This window comes from Microtus oregoni, unplaced genomic scaffold, assembly GCF_018167655.1.
Source record: "Microtus oregoni isolate MIOR12 unplaced genomic scaffold, Mior012 000021F_ref0000039, whole genome shotgun sequence".
Classification (NCBI taxonomy): Eukaryota; Metazoa; Chordata; class Mammalia; order Rodentia; family Cricetidae; genus Microtus; species Microtus oregoni.
In genome coordinates, this window is record NW_024543080.1 from 31,454,066 (window position 1) to 31,472,075 (window position 18,010).

The following is an 18,010-nucleotide window of genomic DNA, read 5'->3' on the forward strand; positions in this document are numbered from 1 at the left end:
GGGAAGAGAACATCATTTTATTCAAATTTAGATCTTTGCTATTATTGGTCTCGGATCCTGATTTTTTCTTAATGTGAGTAAATGATAAGTCAAAGGATTTTTATTTTACTTAAAGAATTTTAATGTCTATTTTATATTTGAATACATACTAATATAACTTTACTATGGCATTTTCATATTTTGATTGCACTATTTTAGTTTTTATATGTTTCTCAGAAAGTCAGAACCCTTAAATATTATTTTAAAACAAATTTATCATTTCAAATACTTATAAATAATATTCCCCTTTTGCATTATATTGTACATCTTTGGGGATGAATGAGATTTTTAATTAAAACTCTTTTTTCGTCCCAATTTTTTGATTTAAAAGTATTTATTTTTTCTTTAAAAATTATTACATTATTTGGGGGTAAAATTTCTCATGTTTAAGTAGCTTGTATGAGTTCTGCTATGTGCAGTTTTTCTGTGTTGTTTCCCCATGACTTTTCTGCGTACCTTTGCAGAATAATTTTAGGAGCAAAGATCTATTAGACGCAAATCTGCATAGTAAAAGTAGGGATAATATTTCGTAGATGGTAAAGCTGAACAGAATTTGAATCTTGGTCAAGTAATTACGGGCCATGAAGTATCTGTCCTTTGGGAAACAGATTTTAGATAGAATGCAGTATTGTAATATTTGCTTAGGTAATATAGAATGCAGTATTGTATATCTCACTGTTATTTACGTTATTCTTTCTTCTGACATTGCGATGACAAACTACTTTCCTGTGTGCATTTTCTCTTTTCCTTGTTAGTTGTCAAGATTATTGGTAAGTGCATATTTAAATATCAGAAGCAAGGACAGTATTCGTGTATATAAATCATAGAATAAAGCAGTAGAAAGAAAAAGGAGCTACAATATCGTCCAGTGTTTCCTGTGTGTTAAGTGTAAATGGTTAGGGAAGTGTAGGTGTGATTGAAAATGACCGCCAGAGGAGCCAGAGGCGGCTTGCTGTGGATTGCTCTGCAGATAAGGTTTCCTGGCTGGACTGCAATGGTCCGCTGCACTTCATAGGCATGATATGTTTATGCTCTGGGCACACTGAGAAAGCGTGACCATTTTTAGCCACCTCTGGGTAATTAGAGTGTTTTCCTTTTTCTGTTATCAAAACATTGATTTTTCCATTCCGCGAGAACCTGCCTACAGGGAGATGATGTAATTTTAGACTTTTCCATTTTGGGGAAAATAATGAGTTTTTTTCTGGCTTAATCATTTTCATTTGGGTAATAGTCTGAATGAAGATAAGAAAGTATACAGTATAGTTTTTTTCATGAGGTACTTTAAAAACTCTTGTATGTGGTAATATTTCTTTGACTTAAAAGAGATACTTGTAACTGGCCTGAAAACACATATTAGGGTCTATGTAGAATCAAAAACTTGCCCTTTCCTTGTTGGATTCATGGGCTTTTTGAGGCTGGTTATGATGCTCACTGATCTTCTAAAGTAACCTTCCTCAGTTCTTCCACTGAACTCACTGAGGTTTGATTCATGACCAGTTTACCCTGGTTCATATTGTACCAACAGACATGACATTCTGAATTCTGTAACCACACAAAGCCAAGTGCCCTTACATGCCCAAATGGTAGCTAATTTAAGCCTTATAGTTATATGTTTTCTATTGCAGCTGTTGGACTCAGTTGCTACAGCTGGAACACAGATATGATGAAGATGTAATGCAGTACATGAGGCTGTATGATAAAAAAAATTATTTGCAAATTCGTGTGGGGGCGGGCAGTTTTTCTTCAAGACCCTGAAGAGCATTAGCTTGAGAGATGGTGGGCTCATATCTCAGAAAAACAGAATGAAAAGTGAAATAGCAAACTAGGAAAACTACTTCCTGTTCTACTCAAGATGGAAGCACTGAGAAGCGAGAGAATTCTCTGGGGGTCTCTGTACTAGCACTTTTCTACCCAGAACGTTCTTGCAGAGTACATCATCACCACACCCCTCACCCACATTCCTTTCTTTAATGCCGCATTTGTGTTTAACATCATAAAGTATTTCTTCCAAACCAACTTTGGTCATGTAATTTGCTTCTGAAGGCTTCACATGCTGTAACCTCTTGATTCCTTCGTCGTCACCTCCTTAGCAGAAGTCATTTGCAGTACGTTGCCTCACCACATTTCCCTCCTCTCAGTAATTCCCTATTACTGCATACGTATTTAGTATCTGTCATTGAAAGAGCCCCTGAAAAGCTGTGTGTTAAACATCATTTTCTTTTCATTTTTCTAGGACAGAAATGTTTTAAATCTACAGGGATTTGGTAATACAAGCAGATGAATTCAATGCTGTGTTAGTATATAAAAATGTACAGGTGGCCTTGAAAGCAGAGGGTGTTCACTAGCAGGGCAGTGATTCCTTGGTGCTTTTGTAATTGGTTTCCCTTAAAGCCATATATATGAATGATCAAAATACAGTAGTAATAAGGTAATAATTAATACTTTTCCAAGTAATATTTGCAAGTGTCCTCATTCAGGAGTAACTTTTGAGAAGATAATAAAATATGGTCTTACTTTCCGTGGTTGAATACATATTTACTTTTGAAATGGATACAGCAATTTTGTAATCATAAGTGTAAAAAAATCCACCATTTTTAAAAATATTTATTTATTTACTTATTTTTTATGTATACAATATTCTGTCTGTGTGTATGTCTGCAGGTCAAAAGAGGCCATCAGACCTCTTTACAGATGGTTGTGAGCCACCATGTAGTTGCCGGGAATTGAACTCAGGACCTTTGGAAGAGCAAGCAATGCTCTTAACCACTGATCCATCTCTCCAGCCCGAACATCCACCATTTTATAAAGAAATTTATTTATTGTTATCATTTAGCAGTAGAAACAATTAGACTTTTCCAGTTTAATTTAAATTATAAAATTTTAGGCAGGCATACTGGTATGCATCTTTAATCCCAGTATTCTGGAAGCAAAGGTAAATGAAACAATTCAAGTTTGAGGTCAGCTTATTCTCTACGACAAGCTTTGAGTTTGAGTAGCTTGAATGTAGCACAGCTGAGACTAATGGTTTCGGAAGTTATGTAGCAAAGCTGTTTGGGGAAATGTATCTTAGCACACACAGAGTCTTGACTTCAATCCCCCAATACTATAGGAAAAAATATATGGAAGAAGCTTTAAAAAAAAAAAGGAATCCAAGAGACTCATAAAACAGTATTGGCTGTTGCCATTCCCCTTGGTTTGCCCCAGAATTTGAATGTAAGTCCTTATTGCTGAAGACACTACACACTTCGGATACAAGACTTGGATGAACAGAGCATGAACTGACCTGGAAGTTTCCTTTCTGAGGACTAGCTCTTATAGTACCTGAAGGTGCTTTGCAAGCTCCCATGGGAGAAGGAAAAACCAGTAGTCCTACCCAGCCATAACGCCTGTATACCATGACAATGATTAGCATAGCAAGATTTTCCCAAAGGTGCAATAATGCCGCTTATATTTTGGAGGTGGGCACAGGTCACACATGTAGCCCGTGGCTGCCTATCTGTTTAAGAGAAGGCAAGTCATGTGTGTATACACAGACAGCTGGCAATGAGGCCATGTACCCTAGAGGAGAGCCTAGTATTGCATATTCCTAAACCAGCACAATTCCTAATTGTTCTGAATACTTAACCATATATACATAGCTAAATGCTGCTTTCAGCCATAATCAAAGTAACTACTTTTTGAAGTAGAAAGAGACCATTACAGAAAGCCATGACTGATTAAAATGCAGACAACTAATCACAGGGTGCCTAGCTCCTGTACGTAAGGCTCAGAGAACATGGGACAAAAGGATTTTAGAAAGATTGTAATAGCAGCAAACTAGGATATCGATTGCAAGGTGCTATCTTCTATATGTGACAAGTGAGCTACATCCATAACATCTCAAAAATGTGGTTACCTAAATAAGAGTAACACAATGAGAATACCAGTTGACATTCCAGCACAGATGAGGGGAATCGGAAAACTGCTCTCATGTAGAAGAAGAGCTATATGAAATTAATAGCTGCTGAGAGAGGGAAAAATCAATCTTGTCTAGATACAATCTTCTGATTATCCAATCCGATAGGGTGGTCACACACACACACACACACACCCTCATTCACTCACTTATTCACGCTCATTTAATAATAACTCAAGAAGCTATCATGAGTTTGAGAGGAAGAGGAGGAGACAAAGGTGAAATTGAAGGAGAACAAGGGTTCAAAATAATGTAAATACAGAACTTATATATTAATTTTTCCAGAAAAATATTCCAACATTAAGCTGTTACTAGTGTTGCAAGTATGACAAAACACGAATAAAACATATTTGGTGATACTTGGTTTTAAAAATATCTGATTGGATTGTGAGGACCAACTCTTCCCCACTGTAATTAATAATCTCAGTCCTTTTATACCTGTTTAGGCACAGGTATGAAAGACTGCATGTATTTTATCCTGCCATTTCTCCAATTTTTAACTTGGAAGAGGAATGCAGGGAGTTATAAAGGACAGAGAACATGCCTGATTGTGCTATACAGTTTCTAGGAGATGCATGTTGAAACCTTCAAGACCATCCATAATACAGACACACTTTCTCACATTTAAACGTACTCTTTTATGAGTGTTTGTGTGTATAGAGTAACAATTTCAGTGTATTTAGGAAAGCAAAGATATATATTAAGGAATTCACATTTCACCTGACAGGATCTGCTAAGTTTTTATTTTTTTAATTTTGATGACTGTGTTCTTAACATTGTTTTTCAAATCATGGGACTGCCTGACATGGCAGCAAGAGCTGGAGACGATGGAGACTGAACCTATGAGGGGAGCACAGAAAGCAGTTAGTGAATCTGATTGCTGAGGAATAAATGGAGGGCTACGTACAGGATCAAGATGCCTCATTGACCTTTCTGTAGCCTCCACTAAAAGCAGCAAACAAATATCAAATAATAGACCATTGACAGAGAGGGGGCAGAGAGTACAGCTGTAAGCTAGCAGGGCCTTGAGTAATGCTTCTTCAGAGGTGTCTGAGAGGGAGGGAGCATCATTTGTTGTTGGACATGGATAATACTTTGAAGTGGCATTTTAGAAGAAACACTTCTTAAGCTGTCAGGAGGGAAATTGCTTGGAGGCAGGTGCTGTGAGGAAACACTTCCGAGTGGGACAGAGCAGCGGTAAGACCAAAAGTGGTTGTTGATACCATTTTATCATAAATGAAAGAAGAAAATGCTCCATGACTGGTGGGGGGGACTGTCAGTGAAATTAGACTTCTAGTTAAATAGAGAAAGATGGGAAATGTAAAAACAAAATCAGTAGTCAGATACCAAGTGAAGGTCACATCAAACAAGCTTTGGGTCAGACCAGGTGAGCCCAACCTGTGTCTTGCTTGGGAGTTTAGAATTCATGATACTTGTGCCTTTGTCTGGGAGTGATTTCTCAGCCAGTGTTCAGTGCCCTGGGCTGTGGGAGTAGGGCAGTTTCCCACTCTGATGCAGGAATGTGGCTATCTCAGATGTCCCTGTAAAGCTCTCCAAACATAAGGCTGGCAGTGGAAGGTGATTGTGGGAATCTGGCACGTTTATTTTTTCTGACCAAAATGTTAAGTAGCAATTACTTGGTTAAACTGAAAGTTGAATCAAAATCCTTGATTATAATCATCTTTTTATACTGGTGAAACAGCTGTGCATTTTACAAATGAGTTATTACCTATAAAGGCTGCGACAAGAAGACAGAACCCTTTAGCTGCAGTCTGAGGGGGGACATATTGTTTTAGTTTCCATTAAAGTAAACTGACTAATTCAGTCTGACTGAAGAAAAATGCAAAAGGTCATGGGAGCCAGACAGCTAAATTAGAATTGCCAAGACTCTGTTCTTTCAGAATGTCACTCAAACCTGCAGAGAACTCAGCACCTGCATTTCCCTCCTCCTAGTGTAAGGTCAAGATCAAGGTCAGCTTTGTAGGAGGATCCTTGGAGTTGACTCTTAATTGGTGCTCAGCAAACCTCAGTCTTCTGTCCCTTTACTTTTATTGCCGATGAACTTCGGCCTTGTTACTGGCAGGAAATCCTAGTCATTTTCTTATCTTGGCAGACATAAGGTAAAGAAGTCATCTGTTCACCTTGATCTTGGAGAGCCCAGTCCCTTTGACTGCTCCTGGAAGCACATTTTTTTAAGTCAGAAAGTTTTCTAAACAAGCAAAGATGCAGACAGAAATATATGGCAACTCTTCTTCCTTCAGAGTTTATTCTCACATGAGCATGTATATATATATATATATATATATATATATATATATATACACACACACACACACACACACACATACACACATATACATACACATACAACTCAGGATTCACATGGAATTATGACATTTGTGACAATAAGGATATTGCTGGATGGTTCTGTGTGCAGTGAAATAGGCCAACATGACTTAGATTTGAAATGTAAAGTCAGTCTCCTAGAAGCTGGATGGAGAATATTGGTTACTAGAGGGAGAGAGTCAAGGGAGAGAGGGTCAAGGTTGCTCAAGCAGTACTGAGTTATATTTGGATGGGAGTAAACTCCGGTGTTCATGTCTTAGCAATGTGAATTGAATCAGCACAATGATATAGTTCAAAGAGAAGATATTTAGGGACTACCACAAAATTACACATGTCTAAGATGGTAGATACATTAATCACCTTGAGTTAGTCATAATAAATATATGCCTAAATGGAAACATCTACCTTCTACTTTTTAAATATATACAAATATTAATGTACTAGCAAGTTCAAAAAATAAAAAGTGGCCTTTCACCTTTACTTCTAAAACTCTTGCGTTGTTGAAATTTTTTGCTAAACACTTTTTTTTCACAGTATGACTTAAATGTAAGAACTGGAAGTTGGGTCTGAATAAAAGTCTGTGTTTATTCTGTTGCCCAGAGCATCTGGTGAGATACTCTTAGAAACTAATGCTTGGTTTTGCTTAAAAGTGAGGAAATGCTCTTCGTAAAACTGCTGACATTTTATAGAAATACTGGAGAATCATTTTTCACCTACTTTGGTTGAAATTACTTCATTCTTAGTACCAAATCCTTTAAAAGCTTCACCCTTTAGAGAGAAATTAGAGACATGAATTACAAACTAAGATGAATAACTAGGTAAATAAAAATATAGATGTCGAGACAGTAGTGTTGTAGACAGACAACCTGGATAGTTACTGAGCAGTGGCTCAGAAAGGACTGCATTTATTTTAAGATTATGCAAAGAAGGAAGATGACATCAATAGCATGCTGAGTTTCCCTTTGATGTTATTTACAATAAATGTGACATATAGTCTGAGTATAAATACCATGATTTGTAGAAGGCATACATTTGACAAGATGGCTTTAGGGTCATTCTTGTTATGGATCTTAAAGGTAACAAAGTACCTCATACTTTGTTAATGTTATTGCTTAGCATGCTTATTAGATTAAAGCTCTTTTTATTTAAGGTTAAGGATGTAATCTTTAAAAGAATAAAACAAAGACATGTGTAGTGACTCATGCCTTTTGTCCCCGCACTTATGAGTCAGAACTTCATGAGTTCCAGGCCAGCCTGGTCTACATAGTGAGTTTCAGACAAGCCACAGTTACATGGTGAGACCATGTATCAACTTCGAAACAAAACAAAACAAAACATAATAAAATAAAACCACCACATCACCACCACCACCAGCAGCAACAACAACAACAAAAATCCCAATTCCTGCTGCCCTTAACAGTGAGTTTAAAAGAGAGTACCTTTGTGTGACTCCTTCATAAACAGGGATTTAATTGCAAGCATTTACACTGCTTTGAAAGAAAGCTTTCTAAGATACACATTTTGAGACAAAACTTGACAACAGGAGTGCAAGCTGTTTTTATGAAAGCAATTGAAACTTCAAAACACTTGTCCTACCAGAGCTCAAGGGAAGTTTATAGAAAAACTGGTGATACTTCACAAGCCTTATAAATTATTCTGAGAAGGCTTCTTAAAGAAATGTTTCTTTTCAGAATGCTAAAAATAAAAGAAGCCAAAACCCAGGCTAACATACTTCCTGTCTGTGTTATATTTATTCCCGAAGGGTCTGTGGAACAGTTTCCAAAGTTGAACTAACATATAAACTGTATGGAGGTCAAACGCTATCACTTCCTGCTCATTAGCAACATGGCTGGGCTATGCAGCATTAGATGTCCTGGAGACTGTTGTGGGTAGCTGTTAAGAAAGCAGTGCTCAGGAAGAGAGTGCCTATTGGTAGTATGATGGGGAGGGATTATATAATTTACCTGTGGCTCTGTGCCTGAATCTGTAAGGTAAGGCTAACTTTACTTTTCTCCTTTGATTGTTTGGAGGATTAAATGTGCTAATGTTTGTAAGTGGTTTGGCACAGTGCCCAGAACAAAGCATTATGTGTGTTACTGACCGGAACTTTAATATTTCTTCCCCGTAATGTATTATTATGTCTCATTTAATTTGCATTGCATCACACCAGGAACACGGGCTAACATGGCATTGCCTTTCATAATTCCTTTTTATTGATTTTAGAATTTCAAGAAGCCAACTAAGCTGCTGAATGCATCATTAATGTGTGTGTGTGTCTGTGATATACATTTGTATATTACATGCGTGTGTAGTGCACATGCATGCTTGTGGGAGTTTGTGTGGAGGCTAGTAATCTTTTTTGACCTTCCTTCTATATTTTATATTGAGGCAGGGTTTCTCATGTGAACCTAGAGATCAGTGATTTAGCCATTCTGGCTATCCATCTTGCTCTGGTTATCCTCCTGTATCTACTTCCCAAATGCAAGGATACAGATAAGCTTCCAGACCAATGTACCATTTATGGGAGTGCTATAAACATGACCCCAGTATTTATGCTTGAATGATAGATACTTTATCCTTTGAAATATCTCTCTAGTCTCTAGTAAATGAAGTTCCAAGCATAGGTGTTACCACACAGAAAACCTTAAAGTACTTAAAAAAAAAAAAACAAAAAACAAAAAAACAGAGAGGATGTGTCTTACTAGACTGTCCTCCAACTAATAAATTTTCTGTCATACCTCTTCAGTATTATATTTACTTACCATGCATTGCCATGCCCAGCCAAAATTAACTTTAAAAATAAAAATTTTACATTGGAATTTAGAAGCAAATACTTCTCAAGATCTTCCTTTTATTATTTTGTTGACATTTAACAAATGTCAATATTTGTTAAGTTTGTAAGATTGTGTTATTAAATTCAACTTTATGTTTACAATGAAGTAGCATAAAACTACAAGAGGATGTAATTACTTTTTATTATTTTGTCTTGTCATATATTATTATTAGAGTTCAGTACTGACATTTACATGCAGAAAATAGCTCATTGGATATTGCCATATTTATTCAGCAACATAGACTATGCAGTGTTAAGTCAATATTCATCTTATAAATGTATCTTATATTGATTATTTTAAATTAAATGAAAAATATCAATAAATATATCACTAACAAGCCATATTTATTTTTTCTTAGCTTTTTATAACTATAATTGATAAACATGATACATTGTATACACAAGGGGATGATTTGGTGCCTGTACACACCGTGAACCAGTCACCACAATGAGCATTATTTACACGGTGTTGTCTCACACAGTTCAGCTTTTCTTTTATCCAGTTTTGGCCTACTTAAAAGCTATTCTTTTAGGGTAGTCTTATAATGATTTTTTTCCACATAATCAAACTGATCCTTAGTATTAAAAAACAAAAATATAAAAGGAAATCATGTTTCTCTACTAGTTTCTGCTTATAATATGCAAATTTGAGTGTACTTTTTCAATACAGTACACATTTACTATATTTATATGGACAAACAGAATCAAAATGATTTTGTATTTAAGGATCTCAAATATAAACTGGGAAGTGAATGATGAAAACAGATATGTAATTAAAGTTTTTGCTGAGTGTTATGATTAGTAAATTAAAGAGGAGAACAAGGGGAGGCTGAAGGACCCTGTCATGGGCCGCGTTGACATTTGGTTAGAATGGCCTTTAAGCCGAGAACATGAGGACAAGAGGAATGAACTGTGAGGAGCCAGGTGGAAATTTCTAAGGACTGAATATGTTTTACAGGAAGGCCAAGAGGCAAGGAATGTTCTAGGGATAGACAGAGGCAATATGACTCAGAAGGAACTGTCTACAGAGTAAGTACCCAAAGGCTTACTACATGACAGAAGTGACATTTTGTAATAAGATAGCAAAATACCTCATTTCTCCTCTAGAAGGGTTCTGTTGGCTACATACGACACGATTCTCATTCTATTCTTCACAGACCAGAACATAAACTTGCCTCCATAGTAAAATTCTTAGAGATTTAACAATCTTAAGAAAACTTGATTAAAAATTGATGAGCACATGAAATAGCTACCTGCAGTTGAAAACTTTATAATTTCCGGGAGAGTCTTTCTTTCACATATTAAGACTGTTATATGACTAATGTGTTCTTTTTCTTTTCTCAAAGCATAGGCGTTAGCCTTCTGGGCAGTGAGCTCTCAGTCTCCCCGCAACAGCCCCTGCTGCCCTCCTCATTTTCTCCATTAGGCTCTGAGGCCTCTGGCACCTCACACAGGAGCAAGACAGTGCAGTGGATGTCAGCCATGCATTCAGTCCAGCATAGAACCCTAAACTGACTTTAAACTTAGGAAAGATTTTGCTGTTCTTTTGTCTGTGTGTAACCCAAGGGCATGTGCTTCAGCTTGAATTGTGTAGATGACAACATATAGAGTCAAGCAAATTGCTGAATGCTTCTGGCTTTTGAAAGAATTCTGTGAGAGCTTGTGAATCCAGGCTGGGCAAGTGGCTTAGCCTGCCAAGAGCTTGTCTTTAGACTCATCAAAACCATGTAAAACTACGTAATGTGATGGCTTTGTGGGAGCCCAGCCAGTTTGGATGTTCACCTTCTTAGATATGGACGGAGGTGGGAGGTCCTAGGTCTTACCACAGGGCAGAAAACCCTGACTGCTCTTTGGACTGGAGAGGGAGGGGGAAAGGAGTGGGGGGAGGGGGAGAAGGGTGGGAGGAGGGGGCATGGGGGGGAGGAGGGGGAGGGAAATGGGAGGCTGGGAGGAGGTGGAAACTTGTTTTTTTTTTTCTCCTTTTCTCAATAAAAAAAAAAAAGAAAAAAAAAGTTGGACATGGCCACTCCCATCTGTTAGCTCAGATCTGGGGATGAAATGTGCAGATTCCAAGGGCTCCATAGCCCACAGCCTAACACAAATGGTAAAATTATGGCTCAGTCAGTGGCTCTATCTCAAAGAAAAAAAATGAGGTGAAGAGTAATAGAAGACACTTGACTTCAGGGTTTTACAGGCACGGACACATGTGCAAGCATTCTATACATTTCCACACATAAAAACAAAGAATGAAAACTTATGGGTCCAAATTAAGGTGTATTGATATAGTTTCTGACATTTTCACATGCAGCTCTTGCAGGCTGTGATTGAATTCTGGGTTTTCAGAAATTCACCCACCCTTCTGCAATTCTTGTTTTAAACAAAGGTGATTGCATATGAATGGGGTGTGGATATTTTCTTCTTCTATCTTCCTGCTGTGTTTTAAAAGGACTGTGCTTAGTCATATTCCTAGTTCTTTCAACCTGTGTGTGTGTTTGTGTGTGTGTGTGTGTGTGTGTGTGTGTGTGTTTTACTTGGGTCTTGGTGTTCATAGTTGATCATAAGTAGAGAATGAGGCATTTTTGAACTTTGTCCCTGTAAAGCAGAGGTGAGGTTTGGGAGGATGGTGTTCAGGAAGTGCACAAATGTATAAAGAAATTGTGATAACTGCTGTAGGAGGAAAACTCTCTGGCTGGCTTTGTACTACTTCATCAGGGAAGGAATTTTTGTGGAGGTGCTTTAGGAATAATTATTAAAATTAGTAAGAGAAGAAAGAGGGGATGGAGAAGGGCTTTAAGAACTGTTGTCCTCATAGATATTACTTGTATTTATTTTAAAATGGAAAATTTCATGTTTTGCTGGGCTCTTATATTCTCTTTCAATGTAAGGTGGGTAGGGTTCTACACAGACTTCTCAAGATCCCTAGTGACTGTTGGGACTGTGATGGAAGAAACTTGCCTTGTAAGAATAGGAGACTGGAAGAAAGCTGTGGATGCAGAGAGGCTAGGTTATTCAAGGAGTAAGGAATGTGTGTTTACTGGTTCCTGCCTTACCTCGCAACTGTTAGTGCTGGGAATCTGGGAACCCTTGGATTGTTGGAAGTGAAAAGCCAGATGACTAACTCTGCTTTGAGAAGAGATAGGGCACGCCAAGAGACCTTAAGAAGGAGCTGATGGATGAGGGGATCAGGTGGAAGATGACTGGTAGTCTGTGCCGTTGTATGAGGCTAAGTCCCTGCATGTTCTTATTAATCATTAATTCAGTGTTTACATGTGAAATGGTTGTATGCACTAGTGAACTTCATTTTAGTTATTAGGACTGGTTGACTCAACAAATCCAATACATTTGTTAATGATTTATATGGGAATATTTCTATGTTTTACACAAGTAATAGACCTTTGGCAGGGAAACACTGAGAAGAAAAACTCTCCCAGGGTCAGAAAGTTCTTTTTCTATCTTTAACTCTTCTGAAAGCCACAGGAAGTGATACTGACTCCTTAAATGTGTTTAAATACTGCAAAATAGGAGGGAGGAGGAATGCTTGATGCTGACCTGTTTCACTTTCTGAAATAGGTGGTTAGTTTTGGTATCTATTAAAAGCACAGGGTATCTCAATGGCATCAGTCAAGGCCAGAAGTGTATAGAGGAGAAAGAAGGCACTCAAAATCTACAGACTTGAGTGTGTGGGTTTGGTGGGTGAGGGGACCAAATCAAAACAGAACCAAGGTGTGTGCACAAAGGCTTCTTAGTCATCTCTTGTAAAGTCAGAAGGAGTCTTCTTTAAAGTAGAAATTCCAAAATGGAATTATTTTATTTTACCTTTGATTTTCATGTCAGAATTTTAAACTACATTTGCCTTTTATATGATCCTCTTTCAACTGTATTCTGTTTAATTTTTTTTTTTTATTTTATGTGCATTGGTGTGAAGGTGTCAGATCCCCTGCAACTGGATCTTCAGACAGTTGTGAGCTGCCATGTGGGTGCTGGGAATTGAACCCGGGTCCTCTGGAAGAGCAGCCAGTGCTCTTAACCACTGAGCCATCTCTCCAGCCCCTGTATTCTGTTTAAAGAGATTGTAAATGACTCTCTAATTTAGCAGCAATTTTTCAATGCATTTACTTTAAATCAATAAATCATATGTATACATGCGATTACCAAAGCCATATTAGCTTAACAACATAATATTCATTTGGCAAAGATCAAAGTAAAGTATGATATGCACATAAGCTTAATGAGGGATGAGAGCATTGTGTAGTATGTTCAGTGAAGGATTATCTTCTTGATAGAATGTGGTTCAGTGATGGTGCATGGACTCACATTTTGCTCAGCAGTGACCCTCACTGCTGTGATAGCAATGTTGTGTATGATAGCAATGTTGTGGGTGATAGCAATGTTGTGGGTGATAGCAATGTTGTGGGTGATAGCAATGTTGACATTGTTTTTAAAATACATACTTTATGTAACTAGAAAGTATTATTATTCACATTTTCCCTGTGTACCATGGCTATAAAGGTAGACCTGAGCATTCTTGTAGCCTCCTGTTATGTATATTCCCTAACAGAGCATTGGAATGTACTCAATATAATGACGTTACAAATACATTTAAAATCCATGTACACAGTAGTGGAATGTAAAATAACAGTTTCATTTATTTTACAGAAAACGCATGTTTCAGAAGAGATGGGTGAAATTTGATGGCTTTAGCATTTCTTACTACAACAATGAAAGAGTAAGTACATTTACAAGTCTTCAAAGATTATTTTACACATACTAAGTGCACTTTAGGAAACTTTAGTTAATAGTTCAGCTTGTGAAAGAATAGGAAATACATTATCAACATGAAAAGAACTGGAATATGACAAAAATCACTCTTAATTTAACTTTTCATAGCCATGAGCAATCAACTTTTTAACTTATGCTTTTAATAGTTATTTATCTTATTATTTATCATCTTCTATAAACCATTGGAGATGTTTTTGTGATGTAAAGGTGAATACAAAATTGCCTCTACAAATTAAGGGATGTAAACAAATCACATTACAAACAGAAAATTGAGAAACAGGGAGGGGTTGTCTCATCCTCTGAGAGTGAGAAGTATTTGGATGAAATTCTGTTGGCTTTGAGTTTGGAAGAAAATAAGTTTGTATGTGCAGACATGGTAGAGAATAAGAATTATGTACAGAAAGAATATGCAAAAGCTCACATGAGAAAGCATTGGCTATTTCACAAAGCAGGTAGTGATTTCTGGTTATTTTATGAATGAGCTTTATGAGTTGGAGATGTGGGAGATGATGCTAACAGGACTGTGTAATAAGAGCCCACTGAAAATCTCGTTTGTTGGTGAAAGCAGCAAAGGAATATTCCTTGTGCAATTGAGTCACAATGCATAGCAGAGTTTTAGAAACGTTTTCTTAAGTTTTGAGGATGGCCTTCTAACGAAATATAGGCTCAAATATTTGTGAGAATCATGTATTATATCGGAACACAGTAAAAATTAGTTTCGTGTGTGTGTGTGTGTGTGTGTGTGTGTATATATATGTATATGTATATATATATATATTTGCCAATATGTATATGTGATCGTATGCATGCGTAGTTAACCATAGAAAATTCTGTATATTATACAGTTAGATGGTACACAATCAGGCTTCTATGCCCTAGCTTGTGCATGGGTGTGGGCTGAACCAACTGTGCATCAGAAATACGTAGAAAAGTTCTGTCTGTACTGAACAAATTCATCCCCTTTTCTTATCATGCCCTAAATGAATAAGTAAAACAGTAGTTTACAAAGAATTTCCATATATAAGATATTATAAATAACTGGGAGTGATTAGGAATGCAGGAGGGTGAGTGCAGGATATATGCAGGCATGATACAATTTTAGTTAAGGATTTGCACATTTGTGCATCTTGGTGTCTGAGGAGTTTCTGGAATCAGTCCCTCTCAGAAACAGAGGGACAGTGTGCTCAGCTGTTAAACTTAGAAGATAACCTCTGTATCACCCTTTTCACTTTTGTTTGATAATTTTCTCAGTGAAAAGGTAAAACTGATAAAATGGACCCTGTTTTAACTTATTAAAATGAGACCCTTTCCTCGTAATAATATTTTATCTGTAATGTTTTAATTTAAAGATATAACCACATTCTTTTATCTATTTTATTTATTACATGCCAATTTAACATTGTTTCTCATTAGAAGTTTATACTTTATAATATTTGTAAATTGTTTTGGCTTGAAGAGAGGTGTCTCTGCAAGGCAGAAAGTAAACATCTAATAGACAATAACCTGGGCTGCAAATACACTTGCACCCATGTTGAGAGCAGTAGAAGGCTTCATGTTGTTTGGTTTCATTTCTAACCTTGATCAAGTAACAAGTTGGTTTAAAGATCCACATGGTTTGCAAAGTGGTGGCACAGATGTTTTCATCATTAGTTCTGCATCAGCTATTTATAGTTTGTTGTGTGTGTATTTGACCATCTTGATGTTTCACATGTGTCCATGATGTACACAGTGAATTCGGTGTCCCTAGACTTGAAGACATCTTTTTTTCTTGTTGTCGTTTTTCCCTTTTATTATTTTTTTTTCATACAGTACATGAGTCATGTTTATTTGCTGCTTTCCAAACTCCTCACAGGTCCTTCACACCTCCCTCCCTGGCCAACTTTATTTTCACCCCCTCTCTTTTAAAAATAAGTTAAAATAGAGCAAAACAAAAACAGTAAGAAAAAATGCCAAAATAAAACAAAAACCGCACAAAGCAAATAGTTTAGCTGTTAAAGACTTGACTCATAACCAAAATTAAATAGAGAAACTAATTGCCAGTTCTCTTCAACATCTGGGTCTTCTCTTTGGCGTTATTGAACTACTGAAGAAGTGTATTTAGGAACGAGGAAGATCTCTTTGCCAGGTTTCTTTGTTGGCGGATTTTCTCTATTCTCATTTAAGAAGGAAATTCTTTTTTGCTTCCCACTGAATTGGTTTTCTCTATATCATCACTCACACTTGAAGTGGAATGAGCCTATTGTTATTTCAGATATTCATGCCACAAAGTTTGTTATTAAAAGTTTATAGTCATGTGATTTCCTAGAACTAATTTATCCAAGATTCCTTCTTTAAAAATATCCCAGTTAAATACCTTTGCAAACATTTCATGTACTTGCATCCAGATGACTGAAACATCTTGCCAAGATCTTCTACCATTTGAGAGTTGTTTCTTAAAAGCAGGCAGTTTTGCTGGTGCCCCTCTGAAAAGACAGGCACTTAGGGGTCACAGCTAGTACTATGGCTGCCTGTGCAGTTTAGCAGTTGTGTGGATAGCACATCGGAGTCATTGTATGCAGTTGGACATCAGGAGGTGGTGTGCAGAGGTTCCAATTTTCTGGTTTTCTTCCATGTTCCTCAGTGTCATTCAATAATACCTCCATGAGGATGTCTCCATTTTATTACAGAAACAGTGTCATCCACACAGCCTTGATATCTGCTCCCCTGCTAGGAAATCTAACTCACCCATGTTCCCACTCATCTGTGGGAAAAATTGCCCTGTGGTTGTTTCATCGTCTGAAAGTGGCAGATAAATGACAGATTTGACCTAGATATCTGTGTGGTACAACCTCCAGGGATGCTTTAAAGTTTCTTTAAGTAACATGTCACACTTTGGAAACCAGGCATTTTGAGCCTGCTATCCATTGAGGATTTTTTCTTTTCTTTTTTTTCCCCCATTTTTACTTTGTATTGTCTTTATATTGTTGTTACAAGAAAAATATAAAATCAACCCTATAGTGTTGAAAAAAAAACACACACACAAGTTTTACCTTGAGATCTCGTAATAGATTGTAAATGAATCATTAGATAACCTCTGGCTTCCTGAGGTTGCAGCAACACAGTATTTAGTTTGCACAGTATATTTTGGTCACTTCTTTGTTTTCTACATTTCTCTTCCAGAAGTCATTACCTGTCAAACAGATCGTTGTTATTTATAGGCATATAGTTTTTTTTTTCTTTCCTTTTTTCTAACTCTAGCACTGTTTGGATTTTCTTCACTGACAAATGGGTTAAAGGTAGCTCAGAACAAATTGTTAATTATCTCATTAGGAAGTTTTTCTAAGCTATTACAATTTTTAGTAAACTAAAGTTTGGAAAAGGTCGCCTAGATAACAATGTGTAAATGATTTTATATATTTAAAAATCCCCACTGTCCGGCATCAGCCGTGATATCTGTATGACAAGTACACTCATCAGCGGTCCATAAAGATGCCTTGCTCCTTCTACCTCTGTCGGTTGCCTGGCAGTGGGAAGTTGTTCCCTCTCTCTTCAGTCTCTAAAGCATTTAATGTTCATGATTTGACCTCATATTTCCATTTTAACTTACTTTCATTTCTAGAGTTTCCTTGGGTAAACCAATCAAATTATGTATTTCTTTGTAAAGACCTCTATTAACATTTGGTGGCATCCTTTGGGGGACTTGAGTACCATTTCTCTGCCATATTTTCTTTTTTTCAAACATTACTTCTTTCCTTCTGTTTGAACTTCTTTAGCTATTAAAACTATTGTTAGCCATTGAAACCTCCATGTTGACCTGCAGGATGGCTCGCCAGGTAAAATAATTGCGCCCAAGTCTAAGGACCTGAGTTCAGTTCCTGGAAATCACACAATAGAAGGATAGAATTAACTCCAGCAAGTTTTGCTCTTACCTGCACACATATGCCCAAAGGCATACACATAAGTAAATAATAGTAAATAAACAATAAACAATTTAAACCATGTGTAAATTTCAAACATCTTAGCATTGTCCTCTATAAATCTTTGCTCTATTTTTCTCCAGCTGAATGACAGCTGGATTG

At 36.9% G+C, this 18,010-nt stretch overlaps 1 protein-coding gene across 3 annotated transcripts in view; it reads left to right on the forward strand.

The window, feature by feature from the left end:
• The window catches only part of Arap2 (ArfGAP with RhoGAP domain, ankyrin repeat and PH domain 2), a 174,029-nt gene that overhangs the window by 37,408 nt on the left and 118,611 nt on the right, over positions 1-18,010 (forward strand). For all 3 annotated transcript variants that reach the window (XM_041671300.1, XM_041671298.1, XM_041671299.1), the window contains exon 7: positions 13,830-13,899. In XM_041671300.1, coding sequence (XP_041527234.1) covers positions 13,830-13,899 — 70 coding nt within the window. The remainder of the gene's footprint in view (positions 1-13,829; positions 13,900-18,010) is intronic.